The 15,327-nt window shown below is 39.6% G+C and overlaps 1 protein-coding gene and 1 long non-coding RNA gene across 26 annotated transcripts in view; both read left to right on the plus strand.

Annotated features, from left to right (window-relative positions):
* RNF38 (ring finger protein 38) overlaps positions 1 to 15,107 on the plus strand; it is a 147,187-nt gene extending 132,080 nt beyond the window's left edge. For 24 of the 25 annotated variants that reach the window (XM_028835055.2, XM_077965716.1, XM_028835057.2 and 21 more), the window contains 3 exons: positions 5,987 to 6,108; positions 8,513 to 8,612; positions 11,698 to 15,107. In XM_028835055.2, the coding sequence (XP_028690888.1) occupies positions 5,987 to 6,108; positions 8,513 to 8,612; positions 11,698 to 11,760 (285 nt within the window). In that variant the 3' untranslated portion in view covers positions 11,761 to 15,107. The remainder of the gene's footprint in view (positions 1 to 5,986; positions 6,109 to 8,512; positions 8,613 to 11,697) is intronic. The other variant, XM_028835056.2, reaches the window with a different exon arrangement.
* LOC144334630 (uncharacterized) lies at positions 519 to 4,802 on the plus strand. Its single transcript, XR_013404696.1, has 2 exons — positions 519 to 2,564; positions 4,636 to 4,802. It is a non-coding gene; the product is annotated as an uncharacterized LOC144334630 (long non-coding RNA).
* Positions 15,108 to 15,327: the final 220 nt, after the last annotated feature.

Here is a 15,327-nt window from a genome sequence, read left to right on the forward strand (position 1 = left end):
TCATCTTTAAGATTGAGGCAGAGAAGTGCTGGACATTCTTGAGAATCAACAGATGGTCTGTGGTTAAAGTAAAAGGGAGAAAATCGGCATTTGATTGGAAAGCTTAATTGGTTGTACTTCAGTGCTTGTTACAGAGTGGACATAATTTTGAATATTATGGGGGAGGAAGGAGCCACTAAGTGTTTTTGGTGCTTTATGTCATCAGTACTCGTTAAGAGTCCAAACTCTGCCAGTACTGTGAAGTTAAAAAAATGGTGACAAGGAAACCTATTTAGGTGTTGTAATAGGTCAGGCGATAAATTATAAAACCATGCATGTTCTGAACTTTAGGAACCGTGAATAGAAAGGAGTACAACAGTCGGCCAATTTTTGACAAGGCCACCAAGAAGACACAATGGGGAAAGGATAGCCTCTTTAAGAAATGGTGTTGGGAGGCTGAGCGCAGTGGCTCACCCTGTAATCCCAGCATTTTGGGAGTCCAAGGCGGGCAAATCACCTGAGGTCAGGAGTTCGAGGCGAGCCTGGCCAACATGGTGAAACCCCGTTTCTATAAAAATACAAAAATTAGCCAGACGTGGTGGTGGGTGCCTGTAATCCCAGCTACTCGAGAGGTTGAGACAGGAGAATCACTTGAACTTGGGAAGCGGAGGCTACAGTGAGCCAAGATCACACCATTGCACGCCAGGCTGAGTGACAGAGCAAGACTCTGTCTGAAAAAGAGAAAAAAAAACAAAACAAAAAGAGATGGTGTTGGGAAAACTGGATATCCACCTGCAAAAGAATGAAACTGGACCTTTACACCATACATGAAAGTTAACTCAAAATGGATTAAAGACCTAAACTTAATATCTGAAATGATAAAAGTGCTTACAGAAAACAGGGGAAAAGCTCCTTGATATTGGCCATGGCATTGGTTTTTTGGCCATCACACCACAAGCACAGGCAACAAAAGCTAAAATAAATAACTAGGACTACATTGAACTAAAAGGCTTCTGTACCGCAAAAGAAAGAAACAAAATGAAAGGCAATATACAGGTTAGGAGAAAATATGAAAAGTAAACATCCGATAAAGGGGTTAATATTTAAAATATACAAGGAACTTACACAACTCAGTAGCAAAAAAAATGAATAACCCAATTTAAAAAAAATGGGTGGAGGACCTGAATAGACATTTTTCAAAGAAGACACAAAATGTCCAACCAGGGATATGAAAAGGTGCTCAACATTGCAATCAGGGAAATGTAAATCAAAACCACAATAAAATACCACTTCACACACCTGTTAGGATGGCTGTTATCAAAAAGTAAGTATTGGCAAGAATGTAGAGAAAAGAACCCTTTTTCCATGGGCTGCAGAGTGAATGTTTTGTTGGCAGGAAAACAGCATGCATCTCTTTGTACATCTTAATCAGAGCACTTGAGCGGTAGTATTTTGAAAGGAATCTTTTTTTCTTGAACGGGTCTCAAAAGTAGTCTTAAAATATTCTGTAAATCATACTGTAAACAGACGTTCTGTCATCCAGGCTTTATTACTGGGCAGAGTAGATTTAGCATAATTTCTTAAGGGCCCAGAGAATGGCAAATGAGCATTGGCTTCAACCTGCAGTCACCAGCTGTATTAGCCCCAACAAAAGAGTCAGCCTGTTTTTTGAAGCCAGGCATTGCCTTTCTAGCTATGAAAATCTTAGATGGCATTCTCTTCCAATATGGGGCTGTTCTATCTACATTGAAAATCTATTGTTTAGTGTATTCACTTTCATCAGTGATCTTAGATAGAGCTTCTGGATAACTTACTACAGCTTCTATATCAGCATTTCCTGCTTCACCTTGAACTTTGTTGTTATAAAGATGGCTTCTTTCCTTAAACTTGATGAACCAGCCTCTGCTAGCTTCCAACTTTTCCTCTGCAGCTTCCTCACCTCTCTCTCAACCTTGATAGAATTAAAGACAGGGCCTTGTTCTGGATTAGGCTTTGGCTAAAGAGAATGTTGTGGCTGGTTGGATTTTCTATCCCTATCACTCAGACTTTCCATATCAGCAGTATAGCTGCTTTGCTTTCTTACTCGTGCATTCACTGGAGTGGCTTTTCTGTTTTTTCTTTTTCTTTTTCTTTTTCTTTTTTTTTTTTTTTTGGAGACAGGGTCTCACTCTGTCACCCGGGCTGGAGTGCAGTGCCACCATCTCAGCTCACTACAGCCTTGACCTCCCAGGCTCAAGCGATTCTCCCACCTCAGCCTGCTAAGTAGCTGAGACAGTAGACGCACGCCACCACATTTGGCTAATTTTTGTGCTTTTTTTTTCTCTTTTGCAGGGAAAGGTTTTGCCATTTTGCCCAAGGCTAGTCCGAGTGTTGGGATTACAGGCATGAGCCACTGTGCCCAGTGAGAATGGCACTTTTTCTGTTCGAACTTTGCCTTTGCGTTTAGGACTTGGTTACTGGTTTGGCACAAGAGGCCTACATTTTGGCCTGTCTTGGCTTTGACATGCCTTTCTTACCAAGCTTAATCATTTCTAGTTTTTGTTTTGCTTTTTGAGACAGAGTCTTGCTCTGTCGCCCAGGCTGGAGTGCAGTGGCACGATCTCGGCTCACTGCAAGCTCCGCCTCCTGGGTTCACGCCATTCTCCTGCCTCAGCCTCCCGAGTAGGTGGGACTAGAGGTGCCCGCCACCTCGCCCGGCTAATTTTTTGTATTTTCAGTAGAGACAGAGTTTCACCGTATTAGCCAGGATGGTCTCGATCTCCTGACCTCGTGACCTGGCCGCTCGGCCTCCCCAAAGTGCTGGGATTACAGGAGTGAGCCAGGACGCCCAGCGAATCATTCCTAGTTTTTAAAGTGGGATACATGTGACTCTTTCACTTGAACAATTAGAGGCCATTGTGGGGTTATTAATTGGCATAACTTCAATATTGTTGTGTCTCAAAGACTAGGAATACCCCAGGAGAGGGAGAGATGGGTGAATAGCCAGTTGGTCAGTGGAGTAGTCAGAATACCCAACATTTATCAATTAAGTGTTCTTTCTATCTTATACAAGTGCAGTTTGTGGTACCACAAAGCAAGTACAATAGTAACGTCAAAGATCAGAGAACATTATAGCAGATATAAAATAATGAAAAAGTTTGAAATGCTGTGAGAATTACCAAAATGTAGCACCAAGATATGAAATGACATGACTGTTGGAAAAGTTGAATTAATAGATTTGCTCAACGTGGGGTGGCCACACACCTTTAATTTTTTGTTTTTGTTTTAAAAAGGTAGTATCTGTGGCATGCAGTAAAGCAAAGTGCAGTAAAATGAAATATGCCTGTGTAGTCTTTATACTGTAAGAACTTAACATATTTTATTGTCATAAATTGTATTTGTTGACCTTTGTGTACCATGGTATATATGAGATATAAAAGATCATTATCAATGATACAATAAGTTTTTTTTTTTTTTTTTTTTGAGACGGAGTCTCGCTCTGTCACCCAGGCTGGAGTGCAGTGGCCGGATCTCAGCTCACTGCAAGCTCCGCCTCCCGGGTTCACGCCATTCTCCTGCCTCAGCCTCCTGAGTAGCTGGGACTACAGGTGCCCGCCACCTCGCCCGGCTAGTTTTTTGTATTTTTAGTAGAGACGGGGTTTCACCGTGTTAGCCAGGATGGTCTCAATCTCCTGACCTCGTGATCCGCCCGTCTCAGCCTCCCAAAGTGCTGGGATTACAGGCTTGAGCCACCGCGCCCGGCCGATACAATAAGTTTTATCTAAATTTTATATATTGTAATCACCATCGATTTGGCAATTTACTTTTTTTTTTTTTTTAAGATGGAGTCTCGCTTTGTCACCCAGGCTTGGAGTGCAATGGCGCAGTCTCGGCTCACTGCAACCTCTGCCTCCTGGGTTCAAGTGATTCTCCTCCTTCAGCTTCCCATGTAGCTGAGCTTACAGGTGCACGCCACCATGCCCAGCTAATTTTTTTGTAATTTTAGTAGAGATGGGGTTTCACTGTGTTGACCAGGTGGGTCTCAAACTCCTGACCTCAAGTGATCTGCCTGCCTCAGCCTCCCAAAGTGCTGGGATTACAGGCTTGAGCCACCATGTGCAGCCTGGCAATTTACTTTCTATTCCAGCATTTAGAAGGGCTAGGGAGCTAGTGAAAGGGGAACAAATTATTTAGATGATGCAATTATCTAAATAATGTTGACACAGAAGCAGAGTTCTGGTATAATAAAACACACACAGTTATTACCACATTAATTATTGACATTTGGGGAAGTTAATTCTGTTTCTCTTATCTATCATTATTTGTTACCCATTCTGTTAACACTGGGGCAACCTGAAAAATGGAGAAAAGCAGTCCACAAAAGGCAGACTAATTGTGGGATAAACCAAATGAGTTATTAGAGTCATTAAGGAAAGGAGGTACTGATGTAAAATCAATAAGCATAATAATTGACTGGGCATAGTAGCTCACTCCTGTAGTTCCAGCACTTTGGGAGGCCAAGACAGGTGGATCACTTGAGGTCAGGAGTTTAAGCCCAGCCTGGCCAACATGGCAAAACCCTTTCTCTACTAAAAAATAAAAAATACAAAAAATTAGCTGGGTGGCGGCTACTCGGGAGGAGGAGGCAAGAGAATCGCCTGAACCTAGGAGGCGGAGGTTGCAGTGAACCGAGATCATGCCATTGCACTCCAGCCTGAGGATAAAGCAAGACTCTGACTCAAAAAAAAAAAAAAAGAGGCATAATAATTACAATATTGAAACACATCAAATATATTAAAGTTCATGAGTTGATAGTGGATACTTCAAAAAAAAAAAAAAAGAAATTAGGTGGTCTCATCCTATTCTACCTAAATTCTGAGTATTGTTTAATATTAGGCATTCTAATAAATGAAGAATGATAAAATTAGAATATTACCATTTTACCCATTCTTAATGAATTAATGGATCTAGACAGTATTCCATCATTGGCTGCTAACATAACCACTAGACATGATGGGCCTTATGGTAAAAGTTTTCACATCTACCTATTTATAGGACAAGGGGACAAGAAATTTGTTACACCCAGTGGGTCAGGGATGGGAGGTTCATTTAGCACATTTCAAACTGGGAATTTCTACAGCTCATTAACCTGGTTTCTTCAAATTTAAGAGTGAAAAAGAGACTTGAGACGTATTAAGCCATGGTAAGTTATGGATTTGTTTGGATCCTTATTTGAACAAACTACTTTTTAAAGCTTTGAATTGAAACAAAGACATTTGAACGTTAATTGGTCCATTTGATGTTAAAGAATTAGTGTTAATATGTTAGGTGTGATGATGTCATTGTGGTTATATTCTAAAAAGTCTATCTTTTTAGAGCAGCGATTCTCAACCTGGGGACAGTTTGTCTCCCGAAGATATTTGGGAATGTGTGGAGACATTTTTGATTGTTACAGCTGGGGGGTTGTTAACTGGCACTAAGAGAGCAGAGGGAGGCCAGGGATGCTGCAAAACATCCTATAGTACCCATGCCAGCTCCCATAACAAAGAATTATCTAGCTCACAGGGTCAAAGTTACTTTGTTTTACAGATGCACTTGATACTAATGAAATGATACCATCTTTCAGTTTTGTTTTAAAATAATGTGAGCTTTAGGATAGATGGTAATAGATAAAAGATTAGCCATGGACTACTGACCTGCGTAATGGATAGATCAAGGTTCATTAACGTTGCTTTTCTACTTTTGTATGTGTTTAGATTTTTTCATAAGAAAAATTTTAAAAATTATTTTAATAGGGCTACGGTGGTACGCAATTGTAGTTCCAGATACTCAGAAGGCTGCGGCAAGAGTATTGTTTGAGTTCACAGGAGTTTGAGGCCACAGTGCACAATGATCATGCCTGTGAACAGCCACTATATATACTCCAGCCTGGGCAACATAGCAGGACTCCATCTCTTTAAAACAAAAAAAAAAAATGGAATGCAAAACATAAAGACAGATGAAAATATGTCATCTTTTACCGCTACAGGCCCTGTTAAACCTGGCAGAGCGACTGGGAGAGGCAAAGCCTCGTGGACTGACTAAAGCAGATATTGAACAACTTCCTTCTTATCGGTTCAATCCTAACAACCACCAGTCAGAACAGACTTTGTAAGTACATTTTTTTGACATCACTCTGCTAAATTTCCTTTTCTACCTTTATGAAATAAAAACATAAGAGTCATTAAGGTAGAAGTTGGGAGAGGAAACAAAAAGTTAAAAGAAAATGCTTAAGAGTCAGAGATAACTTTGATAAAGATAAGTTATCTCTATTTCATAGTCTAAGCCAACACTTGTCCAATAAGTCAATATAGAGCTAATTAAATGAAAAATTAAATGTCTTAGTCATTCTAGCTAATGGCTGCTGTGTTGGGTGGTGTGGATCTAGAACATTTCTGTCATCTTAGAAAGTTCTGTTAGGGCTGTTTTGGATTTTAATGTTGCTTAGCAATTCTGTTTCTAATTGACATTCTAGAATGTTTTCACACAAGATAGAAACTTCATGCACATAAAGTTTGAGGTTCTTACCAAAAATTTCTGCTTAGTATGGGATCTTTTATAGCTTTATTGATATATAATTTACATACCGTAAAATTCCATTTAAAATGTACAGTTGAGGCCGGGCACGGTAGCTCACACCTGTAATCCCAGCACTTTGGGAGGCTGAGGAAGGTGGATCGCCTCTGGTCAGGAGCTTCAGACCAGCCTGGCCAACATGGCGAAACCCTGTCCCTACTAAAAATACAAAAATTAGCTGGGCATGGTGTCAGGCGCCTATAATCCCAGCTACTCGCAAGGCTGAGGCAGGGCGAATTGCTTGAGCCCGGGAGGCGGAGGTTGCAGTGAGCCGAGATGACACCACTGCATTCCAGCCTGGGCGACAGAGCGAGACTGTCTCAAAAAAATAATAATAATAATAATTTAAAAAGTACAACTCAGTGGTTTTTCGTATATTCAGAGCTGTGTAACTATCATGACAATCAAATTTAGACCCGTTGCATCACCCTAAAACGAAACCCCTCACCCACTTCACCCACTAGCAACACTCTTTGTATTTCTACCTCACCTTGGTGCCTCCTCCCCATCCTCAGTCTACACTGTGTCTATATAGATTATACATAAATGAGGTCATATATGATCTTTTTGTGTTTAGCATCTTTCACTTAGCATAACTTTTTCTATATTGTAGCTTTTACTAGTAAGTCATTTCTTTTTATGGCCAAATAATATTCTACTGTATAGATCATATTATTTTTACCAGTGGATGGACATTTGGGTTTCCACTTTTGGCATTGAATAATGCCAAAGGTAAATAATGGCTTTGAATCATGCTATATTGTCTATTTTTTTTATTATTATTATAGCCAGCCTAGTGGTTGTGAAGTGGTATTTCCTGCAGATTTGATTTGCATTTCCCTGATAGCTGATGATCTTGAATGTTTCATGTGCTACTAGCCATTTGTATACCTTTTTTTCAGAAATGTCTATTTGGATCCTTGCTTCATTTTCCATAAGTTGGTTTGTCTTTGTATTATTGAGTTGTAGAAGTTCTATACATATATAGATCTCATCAGATAAATTATCTTCAAAAATGTCTTCCCTCAGAACAGGGATCTCTGAGGAATAGAATAATAAAAAGTGTAAAAAAATGTGTTGCCATTCTGTGGATTGTTGAGTTTTTCAGTGATGTCCTTTGCAGCACAAAATGTTTAAATTTTGATTTTGATTTATTTCAGCCTACACTCAGCCCTCTGTATTCAGCCAACCAAAGATAGAAAATATTCAGGAAAAAATAAAAATAGAAAATAGAGCAATATGTAGTACAAATAAAGAACAATACAGTATAACAACTATTTACATAGCACTTACATTGTATTAGGTATTACAGTATATTAATGATTTTAAAGTATATGGGAGGGTGTGCATAGGTCACAAACACTATACCGTTGTATATAAAGGATTTGAACATCTGCAGATTTTGGTGTCCATTGTGGGTCCTAGAAATCAGTCCCCCCTCAGATACTGAAGAACAACTGCATTTCTTTTTTTGTTGTTAATTCTTGTGCTTTTAATGTCATCTCCAAGAAACCATTGTATAATCCAAGGTCATGAAGATTTACTGTGTTTTCTTCTGAGAGGTTAATAGTTTAGCGTTTAACACTTAAGCTTTTGATCAGTTTGAGTCAGTTTTTATATGGTATGAGGTAGGGGTCCACCTTTATTCTTTTGTATGTGGACATACAGTTGTTCCAACACCTTTTTTTAAAAAAAATAGTATAGAATCTTTGGTATTAAGATTGACTTCATGTTAACTAGAAATTTTTGTGATAATCTGTTAGTAAAGCAAAACCCTCTTACTGCAAAACATCACAATTTTTTCAGGGTATTGGTTAATTTTGTTTAAAAATTTAAGTGATATTTTGATAACAGAATAAATTATCTTGTAGGTTTCAATAGTCATAACAATAGAAAACCATCTGGTTTTATGGTTAAATGATCTTTTTGCTTTTTTTAGGTGTGTAGTATGCATGTGTGATTTTGAGTCAAGGCAGCTACTTAGAGTCTTACCCTGTAACCACGAGTTCCATGCCAAGTGTGTTGACAAATGGCTTAAGGTAAAGTGATAACATCTTTAAAGGAAATGACATTGAATTTTTCTATTTTATTGACCATAGGTTAATTAGAGTAAGTTCGTAACTCAGTGGACAGGAAGACAAAATGGAAACACAGCTTTGAGTATGATCTCTTTAAATGAGAAAAGGCCAGTAAAAATTAACTGCAGTCAACAACATAGGAGTGATTATACAAAACTCAAATGGATGACCTCTCGACAATCAGTATGTCCTTTCTCATGGCATACAGGGACAAAGCCCGAACTTGCTAGGCCACAGTTTGCTTTGAGAATTTAGAAGGCTACCTAATTATAGCTCTGTTGTCAGAGGTTTGCATGGAGAATAGTACATCTAGTGTTTTTATTTAATTCTGACCATTTTCTCCTTTGTATATATGAACAAAAGCACAAAGGACACAAATCCATAAGAGTGGCTATGCCAGGGTGAAATTATTGCAGGGGCTTCTTTTTTATATATATATTTTTTGAAACAGGGTCTCGATGTGTCGCCCAGTCTGGAGTGCAGTGGTACAGTCATGGCTCAATGTAGCCTCGACGTCCCAGGCTCAAGCGAGACGGGGTGTCACTAGACTGGTCTTGAACTCTTGGGCACAAGCAGTCCTCCCACCTCAGCCTCCCAAAGTATTGGGATTATACACTGCACCTGACTATTTAATGTTTAAAAAAAAAGGTTTACAAAATCTGCTTTTTTACTCTTAATAGTTTCATAGTCTCAAATTGTAACAGTAGAATGAAAACGTGATACAGTAAAAGAACTTTAATAGGCTGGGTTGCAGTGGCTCCATGACTATAAAAAAAATTTATATAGTCAAATTTGTTATTTTTTAAATGAAGTGTTCTGATTTGGATAAAACTAGGTAACCTCACAATTTGGAGAGGAATAGAGTTAAAAGTCAGTTCTGAGGGAGCACAGTTCCATAGTATCTAACTTAGCCCAAACTCAATCCTGAAGACAAAGAGTCTTAAAGTATTTTAAAAGGAAAGCATTATATGTGCAAATCCCTGACATGTGCAAACAGAGAACAATCAAAACCACAAGTTCCATGTGGCTGATAGTTGGAATGTGAGGAAGAGTGGGAAAAGAAAAGGTGTTCAGAGAGAAAATCAATGACCAGCTTGTTGTGAAGCCACTCTGAAGTGTGAAGTTTAGATGTAATCCTGAAAGCATTTGGGAAGGATATAACAGACTATTTTAGAAGGATTTCTGGCCACTGTTGGAGGATAGAGTAGAAGAGGTAATTTCTGAGAGACAGGGAGATAGAATAAAGACGTGGTGGGCCAGAGAATGGATAGTGGCAACTGGATGAAAAGAGGGACTGATTTGAGCATTACCATAATGCAGAAATAAGATTATGTGGCCGGGCGCGGTGGCTCAAGCCTGTAATCCCAGCACTTTGGGAGGCCAAGACGGGCAGATCACGAGGTCAGGAGATCGAGACCATCCTGGCTAACACAGTGAAACCCCGTCTCTACTAAAAATACAAAAAATTAGCCGGGCGTGGTGGCGGCGCCTGTAGTCCCAGCTACGCAGGAGGCTGAGGCAGGAGAATGGCGGGAACCCGGGAGGCGGAGCTTGCAGTGAGCTGAGATCCGGCCACTGCACTCCAGCCTGGGTGACAGAACGAGACTCCGCCTCAAAAAAAAAAAAAAAAAAAAAGAAATAAGATTATGTGCTGAATGGGTTGTAGGAAGTAGGAGAACAGGTGATGCTTATGTTTCTGGCATTAGCAACTCCACAAATTATGGTCCCATTTGTTGAAATGGAGAAAGCAAATTTAGGAGCCAGGGAACCAGGTGAGTAAGTAGAGCTATGGTATAGATCCAGTCACCTATTTTACAGTCAGGCTTTCCTCAGTACCGCTAAATGTTTTCTGTGACTTCATTCCATTAAGAATAGCCAAGGGGCCAGCCGGGCGCGGTGGCTCAAGCCTGTAATCCCAGCACTTTGGGAGGCTGAGACGGGCGGATCACAAGGTCAGGAGATCGAGACCATCCTGGCTAACACGGTGAAACCCCGTCTCTACTAAAAAAATACAAAAAACTAGCCGGGCGAGGTGGCGGGCGCCTGTGGTCCCAGCTACTCCGGAGGCTGAGGCAGGAGAATGGCGTAAACCCAGGAGGCGGAGCTTGCAGTGAGCTGAGATCCGGCCACTGCACTCCAGCCTGGGCGACAGAGCCAGACTCAGTCTCAAAAAAAAAAAAAAAAGAATAGCCAAGGGGCCAGGAATGGTGGCTCAGGCATGTAATCCCAGCATTTTGGGAGGCAAAAGCAGGAGGATCGTTTGAGGCCTGGAGTTGGAGACCAGCCTGGGCAACTTAGTGAAACCCTTGTCTTTTAAATTGGCTGGGTGTGGTGGCACACACCTGTTAATCCTAGGTTCTCAGGAAGCTGAGGCAGGAGGATGACTTAGGCCCAGGAGTTCAAGTCTGTAATGAGCTGTAATCATGCCACTGTGCTCCTGTGGACAACAGGGTTTAACCCTGTCTCAAAAAAAAAAAAGACTAACCAAGGTGTTTTAATGTCAGTTGTTAACTTGGTCCAAACTGGTGAATGTAATCTTGTTTGTATATTTTAACAGACCTACTAAAAATCATTCATGGCGGCCAGGTGTGGTGGCTCACACCTGTAATCCCAGCACTTTGGGAGGCCGAGGTGGGTGGATCACCCGAGGGTCAGGAGTTTGAGACCAGCCTGACCAACATGGTGAAACCCTGTCTCTACTAAAATACAAAAATTAGCCCGGCATAGTGGTGGGCACTGTAATCTCAGCTCCTCGGGAGGCTGAGGCAGGAGAATCGCTTGAACCCAGGAGGCGATGGTTGCAGTCAGCCAAGATCATGCCATTGCACTCCAGCCTGGGCAGCAAGAGCGAAACTCCATCTCAAAAAAAAAAATTCATGGGCTAATTCGGAGGTTTTGTGGGTTAAAAAAAGACACAAATTGCTTTGTACCTCTTCAGAGGAACAAAGAATGTAAAAACTGTGGGAAGTAAAAGTAGTTCCATTGCTTTTAATGTGTTTCATTGTATATGTCACAATTTAAACAAGTTTTCCCTTTTGTTTTGTAGGCAAATCGTACTTGCCCAATTTGCCGAGCTGATGCTTCAGAAGTGCATCGGGATTCAGAATGACCAACCTAAGAAGCACAAATTTAGTTTGGGTGTTCCTCATCACATGTATATATGGACTATCCATTGAACTTAATCTGTGTGGCTTCCAGCCCTCCCTTTACCAAAAGGGTCAATGGACCTTTCTTTGCACTGTGTGACTTAATCAACTATAAAAGCTTACAATTAGTCTTCACAGTTATGGGATTGTTATACTAACCGTGTGATTGGAACTCCAAAGACTTTTTCTTTAGCTTAATTTTGTGTGTGCACTAACATTCCCTGGTTTTTGTGTGATCATTCCGAGTGTTGCTGCAAGATTACAGTGGACGTGATCTTTTAGCATGTGCTTTTATAAAAAGTGGTAGCTACAGATGATATAGCAATCTACCTTATATAGAGCCTTCAGAAACTGTGAGTGGAAATGAATGCAGCGTATGACTGTTGGTGATAAGTGTATCTGTGTGAGAGTGTGCACAACTACTTGTGAGAGGGCATGGTAGCTAACGTGTGTATGAGATCCTATATACCAGCATGTACCAAGAATGTGTGTGTAGTTTTAATTATGCTGCAATGTATAATCTGGTGTGTTATTTAAACAGCACTAGTACTGTACACTGGTTTTTTTCCCCTTGTGTTTGCTGTTGCACACTGATTGCTGAGGGTGCATCAATTACAAGCATTGAATACTCCATCCCCTTCCCTCCCAATGAATGGAATGAGAAAAGCCTTCTTCCTTTGCTTCAGGCAGCTGTCACCTTCTCTTTATTGGTGGTCCTAAGTAGGTCACTTAAGGAAAAAAAAAAGTGTAACAAAATTCTCACTCCATGAACCTGATTTTTTTGATTCTGTTGTGGAAATTCTAAAATCTCCAACTTGCTGTTTCCAAAAAGAAGGTGCAATATCATACATTATCAGTTAGCAATATTAGCATTTCAATCAATGATTTGAATGTTGATACTTTTTTTCCTTTACATTTCCAGTTTCTTACAGAAAGTACCTGTGATTTTTTTTTTAATGTTTAGATTTGTAGTCTATTCTGAAGATATTTGATTAATATATTTCTAAGAAGACCACTAGTTCCATGAAGTCTCACCTCGTTGACTTCCACCAGAACAAAATCTGTTAATTCAGCTTGACTTCTGATATGTATTCTGTGTTCAAGCTCCTGTGGGCAACTAAATTGTTTTAAGAAAGCTATATTTCTGTCCATATTAATTCACTTGCCAGACTCCAGTTCTGAAAGTTGTCTAGTTCTTCCTTCATCACATGTGCTTCTCATCGAAACCCCTGTTTCAGGATGGATCAAGTGCTGTTACAGCTCATGTTCCTTAGACCTGATTTGTTTTGATGTTTTATCGCTTTTCCTTTTTTGTTTGAATGAGAAAAGTTTAATACAACAGGTGTCCAGAATACTTGCAGTATAAATGAAGATTTGATTTTTGTATAAAAAATAATGCTGTTAAACAGGAATTGACCTTCATTTAGTTGATCTAACACATAGCTGTGTGGGGTTTTTTTTAGTAGGTTCTTTGAGCATAATTCAGATTGTTTAAAGTCATTTTTCCAGCAGTGTTTAAATTACTTTCTCATTCTTTTAGTGTCTTCAACATTGTCTGCCTCTTCCTGCAGTTGATGTAATTGCTTTGTTTGCAATAGCACAAGCTGCATTATTCCAGTCAGGACTGTGATAACTTGCTGCCAGCCCCACTCAACTTTCAGTTGGTTCTGTGTCAGTTTTCCACTCAGTGTTAACTACTTGTTACTGCCATGCTGCTTGCCCTCCCTTGAAGTGTCTATAAGCTCATCACAGCCTAGAGTTAAGTAAAGTCAATTCACAGAAGCACAATTTTGCCCTTTTTGAGACACTGTTGCCTCTATCTAGTCGTACACGTAGGGTTTTGCACACTCTGTTTGCCCTTAGGTTGTCAGTGCATCAGAAATACATCTAAACAGTGGTAAAAATGCACATGTTACTTTTAAATCATTAGGATATCCCTCACCTGTTCCTGATGAATAAAAAGTGTGTTAAAGACCAAAATTCTTGGCATAATAATCAGCTACATACAAATCACGTATAGTTTAATCTTTTTTTAAAGAAAAAAAAATCATGTTTAAAATGGCAAAAGCCCATCTTATACACTTTTATATAGCTGCAAAAAATTTATATCTGTACAGATCTAACATAACACTACTACACTCAGTATTCATTTTATTGAAGCATGCAAGTAAAGCACTTTTTCTAATTTATATAGAGATACCTAATTAACACGGCACATTGTACTAATGACTAGGAGTAGCAGCTTTTCTTCCCTCCCTCTATGAATTCTTATAATGTCCCTTTTTCTGTAAATTTTTGAGAGGCAGTTGGCAATTTCGGAGGCAGCAGGGTCTGTTTTGGTAAAGTCTTGAATTTCATTGTTGCACTCTTGTGACTGATCTCTGTGGGAATGTCTTTTCTTTGCATGGGGCTCATAGAGATGTGTGCAGACTTGCTTATTGTGGTTAGTGTGTATCAGGAATACACACACACACACACACACGTATTCTGACCAGCTCAGGCTTGCCACAGTGAGCAGCTTTGTGGCTAGCAAAAGAGAACAGTTTATTTGTTCCCAGCCATTGTCACCTTGGGTGATGCACCAGATAGCAGGCAGATGTTGGTTCATGGCCTTCGTCCTCTTTCCTCCTAAAATAATATTGGCTTTACCATCTTAACTCAGCTGTGGGTTTTTTGTGGGTTCTTGCTTGTTTTTTGGCATGAATTGTCATCTTTGGTGTTTTTTTTTTAACCCCCACCCCTCAAAAAAGGCCTCCAGGTATCAAGATCTCATATTAGGATTTTCTGTCCTTAACTTTTTGAGCAAAATCTGGAAAATGTGAAAGCATATTTAGATTTTATATACTATCTGAAATGTGATTTGTTAAGATTCTTAAATTTGGGCCTCTTAGAATAATTTTGAATGAGATCTACCGACTCACTTGTGAGAATATTTTTCGCAGATATCTTTGGGCCTTTTCATTAGAAAGCTGTTTGTCCCCCTGTTGGTACATTTGGTTACCTCATTTTGCCGTTTGTTTCCGATTGTGAAAGCTCACAGGGGTGTTTTTCGGAATCATTTGCTGAGTCATTTTCTCAAATCATATTCCATTGTATCAGTTAACATATAGTTTTAAATGTATGTATTATAAATATCTGTAACCAAATCATTTGAAGGCTTGATAAATTTTTAACAAAGTTTGTACATTTTTTATGAAAGTTACTAGTAATGCTTTACTAAGTAGTGCAATGAATTTTTATTTTTAATCCCTGTGCCCAATTTTGGAGTTGAGAGGGTTGTTGGTAATAAATGTATGATGTACACTTAAAACATTTGTTGTTTCATGTCACTGTTAGGGATGGGGAAGGGTTGTATATGCATGAGGATGGAGAGATAGCAGCAGGAAGATAGAGCTAGGTTGAATTACTGGCTGCCAGATTCTGTATTTCTGCATTTGTGTAAACAACTTAGAAATGCAAAAGTAACTAGCATTGTAACATATGGTACATATTTATAAAGGCCAAGAAGATAGCAGAAAGAGTACAGCCAA

The sequence above is a fragment of the Macaca mulatta genome, chromosome 15 (genome assembly GCF_049350105.2).
Source record: "Macaca mulatta isolate MMU2019108-1 chromosome 15, T2T-MMU8v2.0, whole genome shotgun sequence".
NCBI lineage: Eukaryota > Metazoa > Chordata > Mammalia > Primates > Cercopithecidae > Macaca > Macaca mulatta.